The sequence below is a fragment of the Anopheles marshallii genome, chromosome 2 (assembly GCF_943734725.1).
Source record: "Anopheles marshallii chromosome 2, idAnoMarsDA_429_01, whole genome shotgun sequence".
Taxonomy (NCBI): Eukaryota; Metazoa; Arthropoda; class Insecta; order Diptera; family Culicidae; genus Anopheles; species Anopheles marshallii.
The window spans coordinates 80,240,258-80,265,102 of record NC_071326.1 but is presented as its reverse complement, the minus strand read 5'-3'; the positions used below and the strand labels follow the sequence as shown (position 1 = coordinate 80,265,102).

At 39.9% G+C, this 24,845-nt stretch overlaps 1 protein-coding gene across 1 annotated transcript; it reads left to right on the top strand.

The window, feature by feature from the left end:
- Positions 1-618: 618 nt before the first annotated feature.
- Positions 619-12,543, top strand: LOC128719397 (transcription factor Sox-14). Its single transcript, XM_053813021.1, has 2 exons — positions 619-839; positions 12,120-12,543. Exons 1-2 carry the CDS (start codon positions 619-621, stop codon positions 12,541-12,543), a joined length of 645 nt encoding a protein of 214 aa, XP_053668996.1.
- Positions 12,544-24,845: the final 12,302 nt, after the last annotated feature.

The window sequence follows — 24,845 nt, the reverse complement described above, 5'->3', positions numbered from 1 at the left end:
TCAAATCAGTACGCCGCTGGTTGTTGCTGGTCGCACGAGATGTTTCACCGTCGCGTAGTGTCGCGTAGTGTCGCGTGCTGGTAGTATCTCGACTGACAGTTCGGGCTCAATGCGGGTTTCCGCTTCCGAATACCGTGCCGTGTGAAGTGAAACTGACACTACCCGTTGTGATTAAGCAGATGAAAGATTAAAGTGTGCTTTTTTTCAATATTTCTTAAAAAAAATGACACTCATCGTGATGGTGATGGTGAAGGGTTTTTGCGTTAGGCAGTGAGCACTTCCGCAAACTCGCGCCATCTTAAGGCGAGTTTATTGCTGTGTATCGATCGTTACCGGGGCTAGAAACAATTGCAACACGCCGCTAACACGCGTGATAAGACCCACTTTCTAACGTTTTGCACCCGTGATAACACAAAATACACACCCTCTCACACGAGATCTGAGTGCTCCGGAGGTCGCGCTCGGTACAAATTAAACAAGCGTACAAGATAAAGTTTGCGATTTGATTGGTGCCGAGCAGCGTCAAAGCATCCAGCAACGGTGTGTGTGTGTTGAAGCGGCGTAAAATATTGTACCTTGTGACGCTGCACAAAACGGCAGCCCGAACCGGCCCCAACCATGGACATGACCATGACGTCGAAAAATCACAGCTCGGCCAGCGAACACATAAAGCGGCCGATGAACGCATTCATGGTGTGGTCCCGCGGTCAACGGCGCAAAATGGCCCAGGACAATCCGAAGATGCACAATTCGGAGATATCGAAAAACCTTGGCGCCCAGTGGAAGCTGCTAACCGAGGGCGAAAAGCGGCCCTTCATCGACGAAGCGAAACGGTTAAGGTAAGTCACATCACACACGCGCGCAGGCCGGTTCCCCGTCGGTTGCGGTGTCCTTCGCGCGAAGGAACTTCACCCATCACCATGATGAAGCGAATTGGCCCACTACGGGGTGTTGTTTTGCGTGTTTTTGCCTGTCAGGGTGGGGTCGTAAATAATTAGGTGGCCCACCAAATTGCGCAAGACACCTCCTGACTCATGCTATTTGTTTGCCCACACACACCGCATGCTTTGCATCGCCGTGTAAGCGCGGCCACTACGGAGGGGTTGGAGACAGTCGACGCGGTGATAAGGCCCCATAAGCCACCGCTGGATGATGGTGCTCCGCTTCCCACTGTGCCCGCGTTATCGATCATCATAAACGTGTTGGTACACATTTTTGCAAATGATTCTAATGCCGGCCGCAATCGATTGTACCTGAAGAACGTGAGTTTTTAAGCCCTTTGTGAGCCCACTAATTAGCTGATATTCGGGCTATTTGTTCGAACAGTCCGTACAGCGATTGTATTCCTGTTATAGTGGGTCGGAAGATTATCTGGCTGAATTGGGAAAGGAAAGATTACGTGCCGGTTTGATTTGTGATGATTTGTAATTAATCGTGGAGTTGGATGGAGTGGAGTTCTATTTGGATTGACTTTAAAATTTATTTTTCTTCAAACTGCTCTTTTACAAACTATTTATAATAATTACCAAATTTCAAAGATTTTCAAAAAAAAACTATGAGAAATTTGAAAAAATTTTTTGAAAGCATTCAAAAGATCAGTAATTCAAGATCTCTTCGAAATCAACAGTCAACTGTAAAATTCAGAGTCATGGCACGATGATAGTAACTCTGTAATTATCATAACACAAGTCACAATGTTCTTCCGCATCATCACTCTGCTATGACTGGAGAATCCAGCTTCCTGGGCCTTTCTTAGTTAATCCACAGTTTTGAGCAAGCTCAAATCTTATATACAATTGGGCCGGCAGCTGATGGCCATGTCATAATTTACAAAACAGATACTTAATATTGCAATCGTTTGAAGTACATTGTATTTGCTCATTAAAAAAATATAAAAAGGAGATAAATAACATGATTGTTCAACAAGTTCTTGAATTGCTGTGGATTCTTCTTTATTTCACAAGCACTTGATCACTTAACACTGGAAGAGTCGTTTATTTGTGGGAAGTTATTCAAAAATGATTCGGAAAATGTATTCTGAAGTTATCCATTTTGTCCAGCAAGTTGCTATATTAGCATATCAAGGCTCTAAGAACTCTTCTCTCAAGGTATTCTTCAAGAATTATGTTAAATAATTTGACAAATCTCTGTGTAATAGACAGTAACTGAAGTATAACAAACATTGCCAACTAGCAATTCAACATAAATCGAATTTCGCTGTTCCCCAATTATTGCTGTCTGTCAAAATTAGGTCCCAAAAGGAACTAAAAAAGGCCTTGTGGCATCTGTAATTCACTTTTTACAATTTTAATTCTTAAAGTCCTTATTAGTGTGTGTATAGAATTGCAACTCAAGATGAATTATTTAGTAAAAAATGACAGCTTTTACTTCATATGATCTGCACCGTTTGGGTACCAGTGGCCAATAGCCCAAAGGATTTGTATCATTCCTAACTTTTTTCTTCTTCGTTCCTTGTGTGTCAATTGTTTGATTTTATAAATATTTACACCGAAACCCCTGCATTTATTTGACATATTTCCTGTTTGATTCTAAATTGAATTGAATAATTGTATATAACAATGCGAAAAACACAACACGTCAAGGCCGTTATCGCATTATCGCATCTAAATGACGTAAGGACGGTATGGTTCGATTGCAAAATTACAAAACCAAACACAAACACTCACACACACAGCAGCAACAGCACATTTGTCACGCAAAAAAAAATGGAACACACTGGAATGGTTCCAGACAATTACAATTGAACAGCTGGTATTTGGTGCGCGTTCCCAATCTAGAAAGCTCCACAACATCTGAAAAACAACCAAATTGTATGTAAAACAAGCAAAACACAAAAAGAACCGATCTGGAAAACAAAAACGTATGCACGGATTTGCCCAATCAAAACCAGATGTTTTTTAATCACGACCAGTGTTGTATTGGGAATTCAACGCCAGCCACGGGACGGATGAAAGCGAAATGCCAGAAACGGACGTTTTAACGTACTTTAGCGCTTGCCGGTCGTAAAAACCCATTTTACCGGATGGGAAAGTGTATTGATTTAGTGAAGCAAAATTATTACATCAAACACTGCCCTTTTTCTCGGGTGCGCGACATAACCATCATCTCATTATGTTCCCTGTACGCGGATCTCGCTGAGATGAAAGTGCACCATTGTGACAGAATAAAACACATCCTTCGGGGTTCGAGGTTTTTTTTTTTGGATGCCAAAGTGCAAGGGCACGATCACAATGCACCCCATGTGTGTTTGTGTACGTTCCCTTAGGTGGCGATCCTTTGGTAATAGCCGACACATCTTGTTACGCGGGCGAGTCTCTGTCGGTACGAAGCACAGTAAGCAAGCGGAATGATTGGAATAAAACACTAAAATCTGGAACGATTCACCGCACCCGGGGGGGGCGGGGACGGGAGCGGGAACGAAAATCTTGACTCGCGTGACATACGCTGGTTGATGGTTGTTGGTGTGTTTCGAAAAAAGAAGACATATTTACGACTACGAACCGTCGCATGACAGTTTCGATTGTTAAGAAAACTAAACATCCTGGCCGGTCGGGCTGAAGGACTCGACCCCCGTTCCAAACAACCGTAATTTGCATGCGCTGTTGTGCTGTGTGAAGTGATAAAAAGTCGACCATAAGGGAGGACACGGTGGATGAAGCCCATCGATGGTCAAGTAGGGTTTTGAAGTTGCCTTTTTTCGTGCTTACTGTTGACTGAAGCGGGAACAAGGACGGTGACAAATGACACTTTTGCATCTGGTGAAATCTATTTTACCCCTTTGCAGGCATGGGCATGATTTAAATTTCGTGCTGAGTGGTCTTATGTTATTATTAATGGGAAAACATTTTAAAAAATGATGAAAACAACATATGACATTTTTATCTTCACCTACCGTCCGTAACATAACTATAATAATTCGTGTAATTTGTGTTGTCTTATGTGTAAGAATATGATCAAACAAAGTTCAAAGTGATCTTTTCATTACTTTATGGGACCGATAGTTTTTAATGTACGTTATTATTTGCCTCCATTTTGTATTAATTGTGTACTTCCAAGTGTTTTCTATAGGCATTTTCAAGTATCTTAAATCTATAAACTATGAAATATTCTTAATTATTTTTTATACACATGTGAAATGAAATCACATAAGAATTATGCCTGCCTTGAAATTATAAAAGTTTCAGTTTATTATTAGTGTATTAAGGTTTCATTTAACATATACGAATATTTTATTTTATATAGTTGTTGAATGATTGCTAATGATTTAAAATTTTACATGTTTTTTCTCTAATCGTAACGCTTATATAGTTTTATTACACACTGTATAATGAAAGATACTAGAACCAATAAAACTCAACAATGAAATAAAGCTCAGAAATTAATAACAAATTAGAAATTATATTTTAAAAATATTTTCTATGTTAAATTTAATTTCTTCCGCTTTTCCTTCGACCGCATCATTTGCATTCTGTCATAGAAATAGTATTTGTTTGATCTTGTACTGGGGTCGTAAATTAAAAACCTTTCCTTACTGGTTGGTAAAATCCCCAACCAACTAAGTCTAGATAAGATTTGAACCACAATCTTCAAGCGTATTAGACATATCGCCATGTCACAGCACCACCAAACCGACCTCAAAGTGATATGTTTACGTGCAATTTAAGCTTCCGAGGGTGCCTCACAGCTCAGCTGCTTGTAGCTTGCACCGAGCGGAAAACCGGATGTCCAGGAAAATGTATCCTTTCCGGAGGGGAAACGAACCTTAATTAAGAGAATGAAACGACTTAATTACTTTCCGCAATCATTCCAACTCGCTAAATGACCACTGGAAGACACTTATGAGGGAGTATTCTCACAGGTTGGAATATGAATTGTGCAATCTCGACAGTTCTTTGGGAGCTCTCGTGTGCATTCCTAATAAGTGGTGTTTGTTTTTTCTATAGTTCCATTTATTAATCGACAAGGATGAACCTTTTCCTATCATCATCGGTCTGACTGTTAAATGGTGCGTGAATTTGAAATTTGTCATACGAGTTCCGGTGCATTGTTTGCCATTTAGAAAGGATTCATTATTTTGCTGTGAACAACTGTTAACACGCCCATTGTTGCAGTTAACCCGTTCTCCAAGCGCACCACCGTTGATGCAATTCCGATGCATTTCATCGAATTGTTGACGTCAGTCAAATGACCAACGAACAACTACGAAGCGCTTTCGGCGTGCGTGCTGCTGCTGCAACAGCCCTCAAAACAAATGAAATACCGTCGATAAAGGGTTGAAAATTACTGCCTTTTTGCCTGTGTGTGTAGCAAGTGTGCTCTAGACATGAATGAATGAACGACCGTCACATACGGCAACGAACTCCTCATTCAGGGCTTCCGATCCGGTTTTGTTTTGGTCTATTGTATGTCCGCATACGGGCGGGTGGCTTAAATGTTCTCATCGGGGCTGTGTTGTGTTTCAATTTTAAGCCCATTGTGCTGTACTGTGACACCCTCCGAGTGCCACCTCAAAAAGACAAACAATCGAGCTGGCAACGAGCTGGGGGCCGTGACACTCCCGGCACGAACAGGCGTACTGCAATTTTGTCCCAATGTATTGGCAACTGTTGGATACATCGGGGAAGGGTGCGTCGATGAACGAACCGCCCGGGTGTTTGCTGATTTCTTTCCAAACGACGCTGTAGTCTTGATTACATTAACCTTCGGCTTCGTCAAGCCGTCGAATTCAAACATCCTGTGGACGCCATACCGAATGAATGGAAGCAGAGTGAAGGAAAGAAAGCGTGTGGTGCCGTGCGTGAAAAGGACATTTTATTTAATTTTCCTCCGCTTTGGTGTGCGATCATCGGGCAAAGACAAACAGAACCAGATAAAAGACACTCCGGGCCACTAGAGACAAATCAACAATTCGTTGCGCACACATATGTGGCTTACAGGAGTATAAGCTGCAACGCAAACACATCTGGAGTGTCCCTTCGAGTTGGTGTCTCCCAGCGAAGAAAAAAAAATAGTTCTTCCGAAGACTACACGAGCTGAGAACGGTAAAATAATACAGCAAAAATTTATTACTTTCTGTTTCGGTTTGCCTTCCTTTTGTCGCTTGGTCGCAGCCCTGCATAGTTGTAACCGTTCGGTTACATATATGAAAGGAAGTCCTTGACTCCTTGGCTGCTGTATCAAGTGGCAAGTAAATTACAATGCGACCGAAAGCACTGAAACACTGGAACGAGCACAACGGAAAGAAAACAATCTAGCACCGGGCAGAAGAATAGAGCGACCACATACTTGAGGATGTTGCTGCTGCTATCTGTCTGAGCAGCAGGATTCATGTTACACAAAACTAATTTAGCGCTCATGTTTTGTGCGCACACACACTCGACTCGACTCGGTATAGAGGTTTAATGCGTTTTTTGGTTGAGTTTTTTTGTTTGCTTTCGGTTTTGTTGTTCTCACTTTATGACGGGATCGCTTCGTCCTGGTTGTGTTTTCCTTTTTTTAATGAGTTTTGGAACAAGACATAACCGTAACGGGAGATAAACCGTAGCTACTTGAAGCAGCACCGACAGGGACATAAAACTAACGCGGTGAAGATAACGCAAAGGAAGCTTTATGGGACGAAATGGCACTGTGCAAACGGGTCCGTAAGTAAACTGTGTTTATAGTTACACAACAAATCTTATTTCTTAGAAGAAACCTCCAAATGGATAGCGAAATTATGATCACATTTATTGGGATGATATTCGGAATTCCTAACACACACTTTAAATTGTTGTAAATATTCACTCTGCTAACATGCGGTTGTTCGCTCGCAACAATAATCAGAAGATATTTTGCAAACAATAAAGATGACACTGACGCGATAGTGGCCCGTTTCGGTGTCATATCAGATAAGTAGTCCGCTCCCGACACAATCCGAAACATTACGGCCCACAACAAGAAAGAAGCTCAAAAACCTTCCTTTGCCCTCCTTTGTCCCTCTTTAAAAAAAAAAATACCCACGCATCCAACCACGTGGGGAAGGTGCGAACGGAACTGCCAAACACGAAATGTTCAATGCGTCCGCCACAAACTCACAAAATCCGCTTATCAGTCACACGTTGTTGGCATACCGGCAACAACATTGTTGATGGCTCTCCTACCGAGGGGGGGTTTTTGGTTGGTCCTATCAGCCTTTAACTCCAGCACTGTGCAGTTACTGAGGTTTGTTACACTGTGGGGCTTGGTTTAAGATTGATTTTCACATTCCTAAACTGTTTTGTGAGTGTTAGGCTTCTGTCCGCGTATTTTTAGAAGGTGAAGGTTTAAGAATCATTCTTAGGAAGTTTACTGAAAGAAGAAAGGGGAAGTATTCAACTTCAAGTAGAGAGATGGAAATTTAATTCTCTTCAAGGACTTAAATCAGAGGTAAAGAGTTAGAATGAAGATTTAACTCTTAAACTCACTCGTTTGGGAGTTAAATCGCGATTTAATCGTGAGTTAAAGGTTGCCGTAGAGAGTTAAATCACGAGTGAAGGTAAGGTAAGTGAAAGATGGCTTAAATCCAGGGCACGATTAAAATGTCACTTAATAACGGACCGGATCAGTACACTACGGTAGACGTAGTCAAAAAAAAGATCGTCGAGCTCTCTGGTCAGAAACTTTTCACAATGAGTTGAATTCATTCAATGCAATGAGTTGAAAATGACTCCGGTTTTCATCAAAGTTGGTTTGAAGTTGAATACCGATGTCTTTTTGGACAATTTTGATGGAGGAGGTCTTTCTTAGGATTAAAGAGCACTTCGACGAGCACCAGCAGATCGTTTGCAACTAGATGGAGCGCCGTATTATACCTCGAAAAGGAGTCAAGAGTGGCTGAAGGATATCATCATGGTTTTTTTATCTTACGATGTTTGGCCTCCTAGCAGCCCAGAGGGGGGCCCTTCGATTATTCCGAATGGGCAAATGTTCATGTAAAAGCCTGTGAGGAATTTCCCCTCAATTTCGATGCTTTGAAAGCCTCCATTACAAAAGTATGGAACTCGATGTAAGGTTTATACATTTACAAGCTATGCACCCAATTCCCTGGAGACGACTGGAGAAAGTAATGGAAAACAACGGAGGCCATATCAAATGATAAAGTAGAATGGTATTATAAGAGTGGTATAAGAGTAGAATGGTTGAATAAACGTCTCCATTAAGTAATTTTATGTTTTTTTTTTTCATTTAACCATGTGAAATGTGGTGGTGTATAAAATGGTATACCGAATTCCGCATATTGTTATGGACCACACTGTAATACACTTTATCTCAGGCCTTTCTATGGGGTGTATTCTTCAGCACATCCGATACCTTGTACTTTACTAAAATATAATGTTTACGTAGCGCTTATTGAAATTTACTATATATGACAAAATGGCGGTCTTTTGAAGTATTAGTGTTTTCGAAATATGTCCATTTTGGCGTTTGAATAAAAAATCAGTTTACAAATAAAAAATCACCGACATGTACTTCTACTAAAATGTATGAATAATGGCTATTAAAAATAACAAATCAATCGGTTTTTTGAGTCTCCGAGAATTTTGAGTGCAATGGATTCTAGGGCTTCAAGGGTTTCAAGGTATTTTGGTTTAAAATTTTCATCATTTCATCATTTTCATCATTCATTCCTGATTCCTGATTTCATTCCTAGACTGTTCGTATCCAAAACTTATTATAAAAATTAATGTTGCAAATAGAAAAAAAACAGGATTATTATTATTACATGAGTAACTTGCTACAGAAAATGTTGAATATGTATTAAATCCAACATAAAAGATGAAAATCTCTAAAATATTTGTTCCACTCACCGAGCTGGCCACAATCAAACTAATTTGATATCACTGATTGAACCAAGTGTTCAATTATAAATGTATCTGCTCATTAGCTCAATTCATATACATTTGTTCTCTAAAATGCATCCTTTGATTAGTAATTTGTTTGTTTTTTTTTGATACTCCAATAAAAGAATAAAGTTAGACTTATTTTATTTAACGTATAAAAAAATAATTTAAACTTATCTTTAAAATATGCCAACAATTTGGCTTCTGATTACTCACTGAGATAAGTTAAGGTATTCGAAACAGCAGAGCGTTTGCTTAATTTAATTTAATTCCAAATCAATTTTACGGATTATTCCGAACGTTTTTATTCACCGTGCACATTCAACTGTATTTCTGTACGCCTTACGATATACGTGTTACAACGCATTCAGCTTCAACCATCGAAAAGATTACCGTACTGTCGCACAGTAATACTTCAAATTGTCTGCACTGGCTGTAAGCCCGTAGCCCAGTTCGTTCCTTATGCTGATTCCGGTTAAGCTCGCTACGTACGGCAATCAGAACATCGTTTCCTGTGCACAGCGACGAGACCAGCAACACAACAAACACACAATATACAAAAAAAACACACACAAAACAATTGTTGGTGAAGCGTACAACAAAAGTAGCATAATGAGCGAACAAATGGTACGCTCGATGAAATAATGAAAAACAGGATCAAATTAATTTCCCCCATTGACGCCGTGAATGGGGGCGCATGGTGGATGAAGTCGGGTATGGGCACTGCGTATCCCAAAACCCGTGTCATAATCCCTCTCACTTTGTAGCATTCGTCCATTACTCCACTCCACGCACCCCGGATATTATGGAGTTGGGTGGAAAGATTTTTCATTTTTTTAAATGCAAATATTCCTTCCCTGTTCGCCTTCCCATAAGGCGACGTCCCCGTTTTCCCGGCCAACATATTTATATGCTCATGCCCACACATTCGATCGACCGGCGGTGTGGGCGGGTATTATTTTATTTCATTTTATAGCATTTTATTCCGCACGCAATTAATAGCGCAATTGTCACGCATTGTTATCCGCGGAGTTGTTCGATGTAGTACGCTGTTCGATGGCCGGATGGAGCGAGCGAGTTTCGGAGCGAACTCCATTTCTGCTCACAAAACTCAAGCGTCTCGGTGGCGGTTCAGCCATAAAAAACGCTACAATTGAATCTTTTCGACCGATTGTGTATGTTTGGCGATTTGTATGCGCGAGGGAAGCAATCATTTATTTGATTATTTTGTCGGATTATCCTGAACTTATTGTATTGATAGTGAGTTGACCTACCGGATTGGGGGGGATAGTAAATCGTTTGGCCGCTTATATTTAGAAGGTTAAGCGAAAAGTTAATCCTTCTGGTTGGGGTGTAAATGTGTACGCAGCTGGGTATTTAGTTTGAAAAAATTTGTCTAATGTTTCTACAACCAACTTGCAAATTATTTGCTGGTCAGATAAATACAGTGGTCGTCAGTAACATAAGATTACTAAACTTGTCACATTTTTAGATATTCTCGGCCAATAGGGTCTACAATACCATTAACCATTTAGTTTTGACATTTGAAGGGTTAATTGCTTTGAAAGTTTCGCAACAAAACTTAAAAGGTTTCGAAACAAATCAATTTTAAAAGTTGTTTAATAGAACCAACAGAATTAACTTTTATTTTAAAAACGTAAACCAACTTACTCATCTGGCACTACAACTTCTTCCGGGATTTGCCCTACTGCGGGAGTTCTCTTAACGGTTTGAGGATCAACTTTGATATATTTAATATCCCGGTCATTCTGGTGGATCGCTACTACGCCATCTCAGTTTGGGGTTACCACTACTCAATTGATCATTTGGACGGCCAAAAATGACTTTAAGGTCGTCCGATGCTAATGATATCTAATGACTCACAACTGTAGTTTGCCGATTACAATTTTTACAAGTTCCTTCATACATATTTGACCTACGCATCTAACATTAAAAATTCTTTGAAAATCTTCCACTTTTAAACATTTTCCTAGAGAACTTCTTCCGTCTTTGATCAATGTCTATGCCTCAGTGATATATGTGAGTGCTGAAACTATGGAGTCTCTATATAAACTTGGGTTCGAACGTCGCCACAAATAGTTTGAGTAGAAAGGATACCTCAGACTATAGAATGAAAGGTTGGTGGCCAGCACCCTACCGCGTATCTCAACATCAAGGAGCTTCTATAGTTAAAATTCTTCAAGAAATAGTCTTATTTTGAGAAGACAACTTCATGAAAATTCTTCAAGTTAATAACACAGCCAGAGTCGATGGAAATAGTATATGTTAGTAGTAGATCAAACGTTTCGAGTAGGGCAAAAAAAATGAATTTTAATTTCTTGCCTGATATCTCATCAACTGTTTGACAGATGTCATGTCTTTTGTAAAGATATCCTCAACTTAAGCTATCATAGACCACACGATTTGGAACCTTTTATAATTAAAGCTATATCTGATATATACAAAATAGTAATAAACTTCAAAGGTGGTTTCTGAATAACTCGTTAGAGACCACTTCCCAAGATATCCCTATTTTGAGGACATCCAATGGTCGGATTTCTTATCTCTTAATAATCAAATTGTTGTTGATTATATTATGCATACTGATGCCAGGCCACTATTTATGGCGTTGGCATAATTGGATAAAATTGCATCGACGTTTATGAAAGGACTTACTTGAATGCGCACAACTGTACATTCTGTCAACATTCAATAAAACTTCTTCGATCAAATAAAATGTTAAAATATCAATTCTCTATGGAAAAAAACAGGGAAATTTATTCCCTTTTCTCGGAACCACGTCAACGGCATGCATGCATTTCCCTTATCAGCGAACATGGCACGGCACAAAGCACACACGCAAACAATGGTTTCACTCCCTTCCCACCATGCTGGATCATCAAATTCTCCGAAAAACCGCGTTCGATTCGTGATACGGCAAGTAAACATAAAATTATCGATTACGAAATTACCCTCTACCGGCATGTGGTGCGTGACCCGGGACGGTGCGATGCGTTCCTCAACGTGTTGATTCAATGTCAACAATACGTTGGAGCCGAATTCTGGACGATAACTTCCAGGTTGGTTTTAAAGCGCGTCGGCAAACTGAGGCTCACTGAGGATCGCGGTGTGTTTTGTAACAAAAATGACCCATTAAACTTATTCTCTATTATTAAATTGGTATTTTAAACATTTTTCTTAACTCTTTTTTTCGTTCTCAATCAACCACTTTCTTTGCAGAGCCCTGCACATGAAAGAACATCCCGATTATAAGTACCGGCCGCGAAGGAAACCGAAACCACTGGTCAAATCTCCCACACCGAACGGTGCGAACCATTCGAACGGGAACGGTTCGTCGTCGGCGAAGGAAGCAGCGCCCCAGTCCCAGTCACCGGTCGGTCGGACCACCTTCAGCCCGACGCAACTGACCACACCGGTCGGTTTGCCGCCTGGCATCTTCCCGTCCTACCACTTCGCCTACGATCTGCACCAGAAAGCGTTCTGGAACCTGTACGGTCCCCATCTGCTGTCCTCCGTCGTACCGTCCGCGTATGCCGTGCCTCCCCATGCCGCCCTGCCACTGTCCTACATTAAGCCACCCAAGACGTCACCGCCATCGCCGATGGCACCACCCTCGCCGATCCAGTCGACCAACATCATCTGACCTACGCCACTGCGCTACAGCGCCGAGCCTAACGTTTAGTTAATTGACCGCAGCAGCAGCAGTAGTGCACCTTCTCACCTAGAATACAGATCGTTCCAACCTGGGGAACGCATTATACGCATATCAAAGCCTGGTGTAATATAGTGTTTTTTGCCCCCAAAAATAAGGAAAAGAAAATCAACAACCTTCCCTCTCAAAAGTCCTTCATGACAAGGTAACGGTGTGCGAGGTGTGTCTCTGTGTGTCTGCACGCCAATGGGCAAATGGACGCACGAACCGTATGAAGCTCAAGAAAAGAAAGGTTATTTATTACTATAGATATAAATCGGCACATACATCCTTACCCATTTGTTCGTTTTTCACCTTTCCAAGCGCACAATCAATCGTTGTCTATCTTTAGCAAGACGTTCTTGATGGTAGTGTTTATTTTTAAACTGCAAAAGTAGACTAATTAGTCGCCATATTGCCGCCCATCTCAAAAAGGGTGGCACAGCAAGTGTAAAAAAGCACATGAAAATATCAGTTTACTACAGCAAACGCCAACCAGGTAACGAGTGTTATGCTCCTGGAATGTGTTAATGTAAGAGCAAGCAAACAAACAAACAAAAACACATGTAAAATGTTGTTTCTCTGTATATGGTTAGCGTAAATAAGCAACAACAACAGTAAGCTGTCCAAAAGTCTCAAAATGATGCAAATCTTACTTAAGATGTATGAAAACGATCGATTGCAAACCAAGAAAAAACGCATCCAAAACGAAACAATGAAAGTGAAAAATGAAACATGGTGAGCAAACGGCTAACGTGAGCAAATCAGGCAGCCAACGGGTAACGGCTAAAACCCCTTTCTTTGCGAGCGTTAGCGTAATTTATACCATTTTTAAACGGTACGATAACGGCCATTGTGTACATTGTGATAAGGATAGATGTAAAAGCCCTGTAGACGAACAAAACCATATCAACGAGTGAAAGTAAATATACGCCACATAGTTGACCGCATTTTACCGTCACAGTGCAGGCCAGGGGGTGAGACGAACAAAAAAAAAACAAGCAACATGCCCGCACACAAACACCACACAGACGTATCTCGTTTACGTACCGGGTTCGAAGGTTTTGTTTGCCATAATAAATGCAGGAAGGTAGGGATTGTTCCGTTTTTCTTCGCAAGATTATTACGTTGCTCAATTTATTTATAGTACCACCACAACTGGAACCCAGTGAATGTACGATTATGTTCCCAACCCACATTGGACCGCGTGTCAGCGGCGAGCGGAAAAGAACCGATTCGACGGAAGGATGGTTAATCAAAATTGTTACTTATTATTATTATGCTTAGTTAACTCATGATTGTATGTTTTAAGTGAACGAAAAAAAAAAATCTAAAACCAACAACGATGGGTGAAAAGACACAGCGCGGCGCGGCTGGAGGATTGTGCAACAGCCGCGAAGAGAATGCGCCACCCACATCGGTCATTTCGGTCGGTTTTATCCATTGCAGAGGCTCTCTTGTCCGCGTTTAGTGTTATACACTACAATAAAGACAGTTTTAAGTAAAGTGAAACCTTAACGAATATGGTTTTCAATGACTACTTAAGTTATTTTCTTTTCAGATTTTGTTTCGTATAATTATGATGCGATTTACTTTCTTTAATTTAACATCAAGTAGATAAAAAGGACTACTTTTCTAAAAAAAGACGGTAAAAAAGACTGGATTGTCTAGATTTAATATGTCCTAATCCCGAGGTACACTGTTCATTTTGAGAAATTCGGTCGTTTTTAGAGGTCATTTATTTTGCTGAACTCACTCACATCATAAACATCCTAAACTAAATCCTTCCCACCTCGATTACTTGTGAAATATAATGCTGAGATATTACTGATTAAATCATTAAACATTTAAAGTAATACTCTACTATTCTACTAAATACTCCACTCCTTAACTTAACTTATCAACTTAACTCGGATTTGGTTTCAATTCTCAGCAATTTAATCCAGTAACTAATTGAATTAATTTTAATTTGATATTGAAATTTGATTTGAAGCTGAAATGATAAAAGTGGTAACTTATTTGGGTTTTGAAAACTGTTCTGCTTATTCTTATTCTTCATGTTGCTATCGGCTTGATTATGCCTTCCATTTATTTTACACTTGACTTGTCATTTTGCCACATAGTGCTCAACTCTTAGTACTCCAACTAAAAGCAAAATTGTTTTCTATAATTTAATCATAGTTCATAATTGGCATTATACTACTTTAGTTGCAATCTAAATTTTTCCAGTAAACAAACACAATTTTTTATTTATTTTCGTTGGCAAAAATCCGTATGAAGGGGAAAAATATGAAGTACAGAGCGTTATAAGATTAATTCAATTGAATATTTAATTTAATTTGTAGAGAAATCAACAATTCCACACGAAGTATTCCACTTCTACAAAACATTCCAGTTTAATTGGGAAAAAATCCAGAAATGATTACAATCATTTATCAGATGAAATAGAAAACCCTGTAAATGTTCAAATTTGGTCATGCACAAAAGTTTGATAATTTTGCGGAAAATTTTACGAAGGTTTCCACGATTTGATAATTTTTTGTACTATTTTTTTATGCAACAATAATATGACAAAATGACACAACACCTCATTTGGTTAAACAAATTGAAGAATTTGTGAACACGATACCTGTACAAAGGTAATGATGGTAAAATTCAATCAACATTTCGCTATTCGAAAAATGATTCCTCACACACACACACACCCAACGCTGAGGGATCCGAATGGCGAATCAAAAGCCCCTTCTATTCATCAATTGTTGCTCTCGCCGTGCATTGTAGTGCGTACAATAGACGGTGGTACAGTTTTTCTATTCACACACCCACACACAAAAGGCGACCGACAACTTTTCACCGGATGACCATCATTTGCTTTGTTACAGTCGTGTACGTGACCGGTGTCGTCAAAAAGGACAACGGAGTCATAACCCTTCCCAAAAATATCACCACCCCGGTACACTCGCTTAAGGGTGATAAGGGGTGATAGCAACATACAAAAATTCGGCCACATTCCACCAGAACACAACCCCACGTATCGTGCACAACATTTCGTCACAAACAACCCCATCATCATCATCAGCAGCAGCAGCCCCAGCAGCATCCTTGTCCACGCGCTGTGCTCCTCCCACGATGCCGGCCTCGCAATTTACGACACCGGGGCATGTAAATAACAATGCAAATTTAAATATATACAAAAAAAAAGTCAATCAAAACCTAACCTACGATCCCCGATCGCGTGGGAACAGTGGGTGCCCGCCCCCCGTCGAAAGAGAGTTTTCTTTTATTAACACTCATTGTTATCCGTTTGTGTACGTGCGAGTTATGTGTGGCCCCACAGTGCGCGAACAGGTGTAGTGGTTCTTCGCTGCTTTCCATGCGTGAATTGACTCTTAATGTGCGTTGTGCACCGGCGAGAGGGACGAAAGAAAAGAGACTATTTTGGGCCCACTTCCGGTCGCCAAATGATAACGGAAGCGTAACCCAGCTAACGACTGTCACCGGGATGGAGTGCAAGGATTGTGTTTGGTAAAGGTCGTCCCTTTTATCGGGGCACCCGGCCTTGAGTGGCATTCAAATCACGTTGCAGTAGTGCGTTCTTCTATGTGTTTGAACTGAAGCACAATCACAACCATCAACACCTTGAGTAAGTCCGACTAAAAGGACACGCGACGCTTGTTCTCATTACGATCTTGAACCACTAAGCGCCATTCGTGAACCATTTTATTTACTCGTTGATGTTTTTTTGTTTGTATGTTTCAATTTAAAACAACAGGCATTTAAAACAAAAGTCAATCTCAGCAAGCCGTTTGGGTTTAAAATTAATCTCCCCATATTTACGCTGAATGGTAGCATACTTTTCCTTTCGCGGCTTATTACACGCAACGCCGAAGGGAACGAAAGAAACAATTTCGAAACGTTTTGCATAGGGTGAACGGCACAGTGGGAGGAGACGATTGTTTGATGCGGTCAAAACAATTTACAGTGTTGGGTGAAGCTGATGCGGATTTATAAATCTGAATAATTCTTTGAAATGAAAGGATGAATCACTGATGATTCGTGAATCTTTTGAGAGTTGACTACTGATTTGAATGGCTCCCCACTTACCATTCCGATGAATAACTCTTCTTAAAGCAATAAAATTTTAATACAAGAGAATCCCTAGTTGGGTAACGTATAACGTTAAATATTTGTTTCTTTTATTTATTTTGCAAATTTAAACACATTTAATTAATAAGACAATAAATTATAACAAACAATCCTTTTGAATAGCTCTTTACATTAAATCAAACTATTCAATATACTATTATAAATTATTCAATGAAAAATATTACTTTCTAATTCATGTTTAGCTAAAAAAAATTGTTTTATGCATGAAGAACGGCCTGAAGATATTGTCTAACAAAAGTTGATCAGTTATATAATTTTATTACTATTTTTTGCAAATTTATTTGTTAAACTGCTTAAAAACGAAACAAAACAAAATGTGCAAATTTTCTTACTTTAATTAACATTTTGACCATTTCGATCAACTGTTTCATCCAGTAAGGAAAAATTGCACACACTAAAATAATGGAACTGGTGCACGAAAGACAACCCCACCGGAGGGGTGTGATGCTGAAGTGAAAAATAAATAAGAAATTATGACTCCGGTTGTGGTGTGGCGTTTATCTATCCCCTGATTTTCCACAGCGATAGCTCACTCCTCCTCTAGTCTCGATTCCCGAGACTTTTCGAGGGGTTTCCCAACAAGCTTACCAACACCCTATATGACATCAACACCGCAACCGTTTACCGATGGAAATCAACCGAGCAAATTGTTGTTGTTGTTGTTCACACCACGCACACAACACACCCGCAGGCATGCGTTGGGAGGAAAACAACAACCCCTTACAGCGCAGGCCACCCTAGTTTAGGGGTAGAAAATTGCAACGGGCGGGATTGGGTTTTTATTTCCCAAATCTGAAGGAACCACTGGTGTGAAGAATCAACTAGCCGCGATGGTTGATCGGCTGCGAGCCGTGCTGGAACAATCAAGCGGTAATCACCACTGCTGTGGTGGTGGAAAAACTCCTGCTCTATAGAGGGGTGGTGATGATGATGAAGTTGTCTCAGTAAATGACACGAGGGTAAAAAAAACTAAAACGTTGGGACGCTTCTCGTAAAGTGAAACAAATAAAGTGCATCGAAAGTGAAGTGCCTGCCGCTTATCGGTCGTTTAATGTTTGCACAAAACATCAAGGCAAACGATAGGCGATTAGGGGGCCATCATGGGTTCGAAACCCGAAACATGGGCGAGAGCTTGAATGTTTTTGTAAGGTGCTGTAGGTGCTGAAGATGGAAAATGAATTTGTAAAGCTTAAAAGTTCAGCGATCGTACCTTGAAGCGTTGGGTTGCTTTTTTTTCATCCTTTTTTAAGCAAAAATGACTCCCACAGCATGGTGCCCCGAAATGGCCTCAATAAAATTGTTCACTTCACAACACAATCACAATAATTGTATTCAACTTGTTCGCTCTATTATGCTTGGGCCAACAGCCTTGCCTCTATCACCACCCCCATCCGCAGGCCGTCCTCGACTCGCCACCATTCAGCCAAAAGAATACCAAACGAACAAACAAGCATTAAATCATAATAAGCTTCTTTTGTGCCTAATTAAGTTTTCCAAACCACCGACGGTGCCCGACGGACGGTTTTAGGATTTTCGGTAAAAATTTCATTCTATCACTGGGAACGGCGCAAGTTCGGCGACGGTGACGAGTCACACCAAAACAGCCTACAAAAGTGAGAGAGCACCGGCTGCAAGGACAAGACAAACGTAAGACACGAACGGCGGAAGATTGTGCCATAAAAATGGTATCAGCGATAATGAAGCAATTTTCCGGGATCGTCTTTTCTTTGCAGTGTTTCGTGGGCCAAAAGCAAAAGAAAAAAGGAACGACGCATGGAAAAGTTCGACAAAAGTGAAGCCCTTTTTATCGGGGGAAAGAAAGACGACACTGTGCAACGGTGTGGGTCAAAGGGTCTTAAAAAGGAAAGTAAAGGAAAAATGTGAAATCGGTTTAGATTTTGGATCAAAGATGTGCTTTTGTGAGAATAAGAAGGATGTTAGATTATTTTACCGATTAAGCTTTTTCTTTACAAACTTTTTTCAAAAACCCTAATAAAAGGGCTCCCAGCTAGGAATAAACCCACTCAGACGAAACAGGTTTTCGATCGCGCCTCTGTTTTGGGTGCGATTTTTGTTGGGGAAAATTCAACACGCTCAATGAATGATGGCTCATTTGCAGCTGAATTCAAACTAATTCTCACCCAAAAGACTCCCGGGCCCACCCGCAGCGTGAAGCAATTATACGGAAGGAACCATTTTGCCAATCTGTTCGAAGCACCATCCCCAGCCAGTCGGCCAAGTTCATTAACTTCATTTGGCGCAACAGTAATGCACGCGAAAAGTGCGAAATTAGGTTAGAATAATTTGATAACCGCAAAAGTTGAAATTTTCACAAATTTACAATAGACGGGAGCCAGTTCCTTGACATTGCAATATATTGCCAGGCTTGAATGTAGCTCCATTACTCCCGAACGGTATTATGCTCCATCGAACCGTCCGCAACTAATATAAATAATTCATTTTTACCACAAAAAAAAAGGTTTATTTCATTTCAAGAAAGCAAGATGAAGCTATCACAACCGCAGATTGATGACAGAAAAAAGAAAGGAAAGCGACATTTTAACCCCACCGTACTACCATTTTAACCGCCACCGGCACGTAAGTACGCGACCACGATAAGAATCGTCTTATTTCCGGTCAACCATCTTTATTGTGTCAAGCGTACGCAGGCCTGCAAAACCCCGGAAATGGTTCCTGGCGAAATGAAATTTGATATTCGTCGGGCACTGTTCGGTTGGGGGCTAGAACAAACCAGCCCACAAAAGGAAACGATGGTTTGTGAAAGGTCACCATTTGTAAAGAATGATTGTGAGATTTGTGCAGAAAAGAAAATAAATGACAATGAAACAAAACGTTCCAGCTTTGTAGGAATAATACCAGAATAAGTAAAAACATGAAAAGAATTTTGGTAAACTAGAGAAATTGTTAGCATTATTCATTATCATATAAAATTAAGCAAAAGTGTTGGATAGCAGCGATAGGGCGAAAGAACATTGGATATAGCCAAGACCTCTTCGAAACGAAACATTGACAAATATTCGACCAACATGTTGGTATTATGCTGTTCGATGGAGCAGCGTCGCTTAAAACTCCATTCTAAGCAACACAACAACACCATTATTGCAACTTCAATAGACCCTATCAAGTCCCTTCTGTTTAATCAGAAACTATTCAGTTCACACGATCAGCCCACCGAACACTGGCAAATTTAACTCACTGACCAGAAGTCATCCTCTACAGTTAGATTACGTTATTTGATGAATATCTCATGGTTATATCAGCACCTTCATTGTTTTTGAACACATATCTCAGGTACTATATGCTATACTCCCGATAAACTCATTCCTCACCAAGGGAGATAATAGATTTGACAAAGTACATACCTCAGAGTCGCACGTATTCGGGACATTCAAAGTTTTTGAGAGTGTCCATATCACTACATCAATGTCGTTACCGACGCTACTTTTCTAGCAGGCGATATAATTGAACGCTTGGACAACTCGCTATCTGCACTTCACCGCTACCGAAATAAGTGTTTATCAGCAGGGTCGCTATCTATCTTCATTTTTTATCTTTTTAACAAGTTTTTTTTTGTTGAAGGTTTATACTCTTCAATACAACCGGCTTACTGTAGATACATGGCATCAAAGAGTCATCTAAGACTCTATCTCCAACATCTTGTACAATTTTAATGCGTATATTTGTGAATAGTTCAAACATGACTTTTGCATAGCATTGATTGCATTCTAAGAAGGTTCTTAACATTTTTATACATAGTATTGGATATGTTTTCTGACTATGTTACAACGTACTCTGTAATCCAAAATCTTTCTCATGGTTGATTTCTGTTTTCATGGACAAGCCCTAAACTTCTGCTACGTTCTTATAGATTTTACATGATAGACTTTAGATGTAAGATGTGTGAGTCATCAGCGTTTTCTATGATTTGATTTGATTTCTATCAAAAGGTTCGTAATAGTAGCAAGGACTGACTATCCGGCTAGGTGGTAACATGAAACCTAGTAAGCCAGAAATGGCAGGCATCAAGCATCAAGCATCAAGGCATCATTATATCAAGAAGAGAGAGAGAGAGAGAGAGTTCCTAATAATGTAACCTACGTGTCAGGGATCTAAAGATAACCTCGAGTCATTAATCTAGCATCAAGGTAAATTAGAAGTAGGTAAATTCATCTTCTTGGTGTAGATCTTTGATGATATCCAAGCATTTGGATTCCAACATCACCAACCTTGAATAATTGGTCATTGCCATTCTAAACTGTACGGGAATGATTGAGTAGTAAATCAACCACTTTTAACCGTTTCAGATTAAACGCAGCTGTTTTTTAGTGTTTTTATTTTGGGTTGATAACTTCAAATAGTCATAACTGCTATACAGTGTCTGGCTTTGTTACTAAGGATCTCGTCCAGCTGAGATTTGAACCATGACACAATGACTGCAATTTATTAAACCAAACACCAAAGCCCTTTTAAATGTCGAACAAATCAATCTGGATTGGTAAATCTGCGAAGTCTTGCGAACGCCATTTCATTATTAAGATATTGTGGAACCCATATGTCGTATGATTTGATAAATAACACTTTCTAAAGATGATTTCCCTATTTCAGGCTTATCAAATTGTGATTCCGTCTTTTTGTTCCTTAGGTTATTGTAATTTTCTCTTTGGAATCGTCATTTTTAACTATCATTTATCCGGCGCTTCACCCGGAAACGCACCAAGATTTCATAATATTTTCAAACCAATTCGTCTTATAGCATCTTACAGACAAACATTCTTCAAGCCCAGTTTTTAGTGGGTAATAGGAATAAAGGCAACACCTCAATAACCCATATCGCGTTAACAATAAACTATAACCCTACCGAAAACACTCCCTTTGGTGTCAATGTTCAAACATATGACAGGTGACGCAACCCCAACCGATCGTATATTAACTGCAGCGTAATGGATTATTATTGTCATTTAGATTTTTATCAATTCAACGCCATGTTTCCGGATGCAACGCAATGATACGCGATCCAACCCAGGGCTAGCCGACAGCAAAAAAAAAAAACACGAGCCTTTCGTAAAAGAAAAGAAACGAAAGGTACAACACACACACACACAAAAAGGGAACTACCACAAAGACAAGTTTTCTCATTGATAAGCACAGCAAACACGGAACAGCAAACTCCCCTCCCGAGTTCGCAGGGCTCGCAACAAACGCACAAAAGGCAATGTTTCCCCGTTTATGCTCCTATTTGTATTGTTCGGGCGTGATAACAGTTTTATGGTTCCCGATCAGTTTATCAATAGAACCCATTGATTCACGCTGGGTTTGGTATTTTGTGTGTGTGTGTGTGTAAAATGATTGTGTTGCTTTCTTTATTCTTCTTTTTTTTTCGCACGACCGTTGTTCGATTGCCTTTCCCATTCTGAGACGCAAACTAGAACCAATAAAATCACCGCACTCGTACTGTGGTTAGCGAATTTATGGTAAAGAATTTCGAAACTACTCATACTGCACACGGGATTAAGGAATGGGACTGGAGTTTCGTTATTTTGAATTAATTGCTCCGGTAATGTACAAAGTCGGCGCCAAGCCAAGCAGACTCGGAAACACATCCGATTGTTGAAGTTTCTCTTTCGCCGTGTAGTAAACGGGATCTGCTCGCTGGAAATAATTCAACACAACTTGAACGCACTTAAGGGTTTCGTGAAACAAACGCAAAGTATTCTTGCGACGGTTGTCGTGGGATGAAATATTATTTGCGATATCAGTACTTGTCGCCTCGCGTGTACGTTCGCCACCGCAAAGAACCGATTTTTCTTCCGTCAAAACGCGCGGAAAAACCCCCCACCGGGAGTGAAGTGCCGCTGTTTCCGGAAAAACAGAGGGCGCTGTACACAAGTGCCTCTGTCTAACCATGAATTCTACCGGAATGCACCCGTTTCCGAAGTATTGCGCCAAAAGTTTCGCAAAAGCAGAAGAAAAGGTGGAGTTTTCGGTGGCGGAAACACCACGACGTTGCGCGGTTTACTCGTGTTTGCGCTGGAATGTCTAAACTTTTGCTCGCGTAATTTATCTCTTGCCAGCCGGCAAACATCCGGGAAAAGGCGCGCACTTACGGGACGGTTCGTTTGTTTAGCAAATTTATTCCCCGATTGCTTGGCAAACTTTGAGCTAAAATTCTTCACCGCCGATGCGTGCAGCCTCTCGGTAGGATCGCGCCCTCCTTACGGCAGTGCCACTTGAGTGCGGTATTTAACCACATGCGGCTCATTAATGCTTGTGCAGGATAATGAGATGAATATTTTCCGTTAACTATTACGCAACACAAAAAAGACTATAATTAAATCGTAAATAATGCAGAGACCCGAAAATTCCTTCCAAATCTTTTCATCGTAAGTGCTTTATGCTTTTAATCATCGCTTCAATCTCGTAAATACTTCAAGAGACACGTCAACATTCTCGGAAGCATCTCTACAAACTCGTCACTTCTCAACACAGCACTTATTGGGAATCGTTCTAATCCTAAGAATCAAGTAAAACCTCCACCACACATCGCTAGAGTACACACCGTTTAGTATTTAGTAATACGTTTATCCCTCCAAACGCATCAGTGGTGATAAGTTAAATGTGTTTCTAAGTACCCTCGCACCAAACACTAAAACCTGAAAACTATACCGACGATTTGACAAGACCACAAAAAATTCAGTACGGTGAGCGAGAGATGGTTCTTACTTTTTTTTGTACGGTTCTTGTTGAGATATCAACCGTGAATTGATAAACTCTTGGAAGTAATCAGCATCAGCATCAAGAGTTTTGGGTTAAAAATACTGTTTAATGTCTGATGTGATGTCGGAGGTTGGTCATGTTTGCATGTTTCATGTTTTATACCTTTTTTACAAATGGTTTTACCTATATATTTACTTATCTTTTACCTTAACTAATTACAACTTTATTTATTTAATTGCTTTATAGTGATCTTTAAGTTACTTCAAATTTTCCGCTAGGAGGCGCTGGTGTAAATAATAAATAGCTAGTGGAATTGTTAAGCACCGGTTCCTTGCATGAACTTGTGTGTATTTCATGCATATGAGTACTTACTCTACATTTTGATATGTTAAACCGGGAACAGCACTGCGCCATTTCTATTTATCAAATGTTCGCCATAAATGTGATTCCATTTTATCATCTATTGGTGTATAATTAAAGTATATTGTACTATTAATTATAACAACAAGTAGCTTTGACGTAAAATTAGTGTAAGACGTTAGTGTAAGTTATTAGGTAGTGTAAGACGAGTAATATGGTTAGATAGTTAAAGATTTCTAAGATGCCCTATTAGAAATACCTGAACGAGTACAACAGAAAGGAGAGACTAATAATTTAATGCTACCCGTAGTTGATCGCCTGGATGCCAATGAAAGGTTCCTTCTTTAGTTAATATAAAACATACCAGATTACTCCTACTACTTTGTTACATAAGTGTGGGAAAAGTGCGACGAATCAAGGGTCAGTAGAGACAGAGGAAATAGAACGAGACAAGAAAGCACGTAAATGTAATCATAACTTTAAATTTAACTAATTTGCCTTTATTTTTCATAAGTCTTCAAAAGATAAGAATATTCTTTATAGCTATTAACCAATTAAAGTTCTGTCACAACGTTGGATTCTACAGTACAACTTCATTTATTTATTTGCCTTATAGTAGATATGTACAGTACTAACAACATAAAAGGAGCGCACATCCTGCGCGAGAAGTAAACACACTCGAAACATAATTTAGATAATATATCTAAAGCAATTTCATATTCTTAAATAAGCATTTAAATAATGCTTTTTACACCAAACTGTGTAGAAACCAAATATAAAATGAAGCAAAATTTAAAGAATAAAAATGATTTTTTAAAAATCGTATCATTCCACAAACCTTTCAGTCCTTGATGAACACCACACGGCTTCACAAGTTCTAGGCGACTTTGTGGCTTGCTGTACGATGATAACAGCATCCCAGTATGTACAACCTCACCAACCAACCCGAACACACATCGGTGTATTGGGCAGGCTGAGCAAAAAAAAAAAGA